The following is a 3,886-nucleotide window of genomic DNA, read 5'->3' on the forward strand; positions in this document are numbered from 1 at the left end:
CAAGGGTCAGGGAACATATTAGAAGAGAAAGAATGTAAGAGTCTGAGAATGGCAAGGAGTGCTGTGGAATGTTTTGGGCATGTTGTACTCATGAACTGTGGTTACCAGCACAAGATTGAGCCAATCAATATTATAGCCATGGACAGAGGAAGGGCTTACCCCTCCACACCGAGCTGAGGAGCTATAAGCAAATGAAGGCAGCTGAGAGAGTGGGAGTCATTTTTCTTTGGGGATGTGGCCTCTGGTAGATTGTTCACGCTCAAGTGGATGGTGACACACTCTACTAGTATACTGGTAGGCGGCACTAACTGGATTTAGTTGGCTACATTTTTAAAAAGTGGGGTAGGGTGGCAAAAGGAATGTGGAAGTATTGGGGATGGTTGGGAGAGGAGATTTGTGTTGGATATGATCAAGATACAGTGTATATACATGTATGAAACCGACAAGGAATAAACTGCGCTCCCCCCGCCCTATCCCCCATTCCCCGTTTCTCTGTGTAGCCCCGACTGTCCTGGAACTCGCTCTGCAGATCAGGTTGGTCTCGAATTCAGAGATCCGGCTGCCTCTGACTCCCTAGTGCTGGGATTAAAGGCAAGAATGAACGTATTTAAGTGGCATCCCAGAAGAAAACCTGGGGAAGCCTGCAAGCCTAGAACTTGGTAGTACATACAGAGGGGCATTTTGAACACCAGGCACTAAAGTCGAGGTGGCCTGGTGGAGAGGTGAAGATTGTAAGGACAGCAACTGAATCCCACAACTACTGTGGAGCATTGGCCCGGCATTAGCCCAGCCCCATTCACGTCATCCTCCAACTCCCCTTCCTCCAATCAACTTCAAACCACGCGCCACTAGCCCTGCCGCTGCACACGTACACTCCAATTGTCACCAGGACTCCCAGAAGCCCCTGAGGAACTGTTTTGTATTTCGCGGGACGCGTGTTTCCGGCAAGGTCCCGCGGTTCTCCGACATGGTCTTTTTGTAAAAACCACTGAGCCAGCTGGGCTCTACCGGATTTCTCCGCTGGGGACTACACTTCCCAGGGGACCTTGCGCTCAAGCAAAGTCCACTTCCGGCGCGTTCCGGCCGAACTGCCTGAGGGTCCGAACCTTCAGGGCCGGGTTGGGCAAGGCGAGGGCGTGGCGTGCCTGGGCGTGGCGGGCGTGGGTGTTGCCGGGGGTGTGTCCCTGAGCAGCGGCCTTGAAGGTTGTCTGCAGCCTGGCAAGGAGAGCGTGCGCCCCTCGCGTGACATGCGGGGGGTAACGAGTGTGGGGTCATGCGAACCCCGGACCCTCCTGGGGCGTGGCGCCCTCTGCACAAAAGCCAGGCCTGGTGGAGGTCCGGCGGCCGGGACTGTAGCTGCTCCTGGGATCCCTGCCCAGGGAAGGCCGCGCTCCAGGAACAGCCTGGCCTCCCAGGGCCGGCAAGGAGCAGTGACCTCGGGGCCCGCGCACAAAGGTGAGTGTCATGTGTCTGGGTTGAGTGGACAAAGATGAATCTATTCTGGGTGTGAAGGAAGGGTAAGGTCTGAGGGTTCTCGAGGCCTTGGTGCTGGAGATGGTGTCTCTGGGCTCTTGATTGTGATGGTTAAATAAGAATCAATCCTTAAAAGCTCAACTTGAGTCAGAGAAGTCAGGCAGAGGTACTGGAGGGACGTTGACGTCTACAGGGTCAACTTAGTTTAGACTTGTAGCCATGTCAGTGCTTCAAGAAACGAAACTCCCAGTGCGACAAGAGATGGCTTAGCCGTTGTGAGTACTTGTTCCTCTTGCAGAGGACCCAGGTTTGGTTCCTAGCACCCACATAGTGAGTCACAACCATCTCTCACTCCAACTGCAGGGGATATAACATTCTCCTCTGAACTTTGTGGGCATCAGGCACACACACGTGATGCACATATATTCATGCAAGTAAGACACAAAAAGAGACAACCCCATTCCACATCCCACCCTCTCCTTACTCCCGCACAGGGTAATAAGGGCTTTTCATCTCTGCTCATGCAGGGTGTAGTCTTGTGTAGACTTGGTGTCTAGTCCTTCCTTTCCCCCAGCTCTGCTTTCCAGAGATACCAACTTCCTCCAGGAGATAAACCGAAAACAGGAAGCTGCCCCTACAGGGACTAGACATAAAGCTAAATCTCAGGTGAGTCACATTTCCTCTCTGCTTCCTGAAATTGTCTTGCTTTTTCAACACTTAATGGTGTTTTATTTTCTCTGAAAAGTTTTCAGTTTAAGGGACCTGTCCTGGGTGCTGTTTCTTCCTACTCCGGTGAGTGACCGGCTACAGGGCTAGCTTCAAACTGATTCTCTTTCCTTTTCATCCCAACTGTTCCTTCTTGGTTGAAGAAATGACTCATCCCTTTCATTGTCCAATTTATCTCAGAAGGTTTTTTTGTTTGTTTGTTTGTTTGTCTTTTGTTTTGGATAAGGTCTATCTACATAGCCCTGGCTGCCCTGGAACTCACTATGTAGACTATATAGACTAGGCTGGCCTTGAACTCACAGAACTCTGCCTGCCTCTTATGAGTGTGGGAATTAAAGGATTCTTATGTTCAGAAATGCAGCAGTCCTTCCACCTGGTTTCTATGATGCTCACCTTGGAGGAGAAATATACTGTGGTTAAGGCTTGCTTAGGGGGTTGAAGAGAGAGCTCAGTGGGTAAGAGTACTTGCTCTTGAAGCACAAGGACCTGAGTTTGAATCCCCAGTGCCTGTGTAAGAAGGGAAGTATGTTCCTGTAGACTGGAATTTCCAAGCAGAGGCAGATACATTTATAGAGCTCTCTGGTCAGTCAGCTTAACCAAAAAGGTGAACTTCTAATTCAGTGGGAAAACCTGTCTCAAACCAATAATGCATGCTGGTTATGACAAGGACACAGGAACCTGGACACTCATATACAACACACACACACACACACACACACACACACACACCCCATAATTTTTAACTGGGCTGGTGGGATGGCTCAGAAGTAAACTACTTGCTGTCAAGCCAGACAACCTGAGTGTGATTTCCAGGAGCCCCATGGAGGAGGGAGAGGGCCTGAAAAGTTTTCCTTTGACATTCACACATGTGCCCGGATACACATACAAACACATACATATAAATATAATGGGGTTTATAAAACTAAATTTAAATTGAAAAACATCTCTTGATCTCAAGGAGCCCACAACAGAAAAATTCACAGAAAGTCAAGGCATTGTGCAAGAGTCCAGATTCCCCACCTTGGGTCTCGGACCCCCTCTGTCTTATTCCTTTGATTTTGAGACAGGGTCTTACTATGCAGTCTTGACAAACCAGTGACTTGCTATGTGGACAGCTTTGAACTCATGGAGATCTTTTTGCCTCTGTCTTCTGAAGGCTAGGATTATCCTTATGCTGTTGACCTCGTGGCTCTGTGTTTCTGTGATGTGTGCGTCTACTCCTTTCTCCTCTGAATGCCAGAGAGTTCATTGCAGGTCAGATCTTGCCACTCTTTTCTCAGAACTCCCCAAGGTGTCCTTGAAGAAAGGCCCCACCCCTAGAGGGACTGAGCAGATGTCTGAGGCATGGTTCCTCATTTTATCTCTGACTTCTGCCTGCCACCTTCATTCTCTTTGTTTCTGGAAAGTTGCCTTCACATTTCATGATCAGAGCCTTTAAAATCTCAAATATTGGAGCTGGAGAGTTAGGTCTGTGGTTAAGAGTACTTGCTGCTGTATCAGAGGACCAGAGTTTGGAACTCAACAAGGAAATCAGGCAGCTGAAAGCTGGCTGTGCCTGTAGCTTTAGGGGATCTGATGCAGACTTCTGGCCTCTGCAGGCACAGGTGCATGCGTGTACACACACACACACACACACACACACACACACACACACACACACACACACAGAGAGAGAGAGAGAGAGAGA

At 49.5% G+C, this 3,886-nt stretch overlaps 1 protein-coding gene across 2 annotated transcripts in view; it reads left to right on the forward strand.

The window, feature by feature from the left end:
* The first annotated feature begins 1,194 nt into the window (after window positions 1–1,194).
* The window catches only part of LOC110336661 (zinc finger protein 28), a 13,072-nt gene continuing 10,380 nt past the window's right edge, over window positions 1,195–3,886 (forward strand). Inside the window, exons 1-2 of one of the 2 annotated variants that reach the window (XM_021219364.2) lie at window positions 1,195–1,455; window positions 2,048–2,139. In XM_021219364.2, the coding sequence (XP_021075023.1) occupies window positions 1,248–1,455; window positions 2,048–2,139 (300 nt within the window). In that variant the 5' untranslated portion in view covers window positions 1,195–1,247. The remainder of the gene's footprint in view (window positions 1,456–2,047; window positions 2,140–3,886) is intronic. The other variant, XM_029531670.1, reaches the window with a different exon arrangement.

This window comes from Mus pahari, chromosome 19 (genome assembly GCF_900095145.1).
Source record: "Mus pahari chromosome 19, PAHARI_EIJ_v1.1, whole genome shotgun sequence".
NCBI classification, from domain to species: Eukaryota; Metazoa; Chordata; class Mammalia; order Rodentia; family Muridae; genus Mus; species Mus pahari.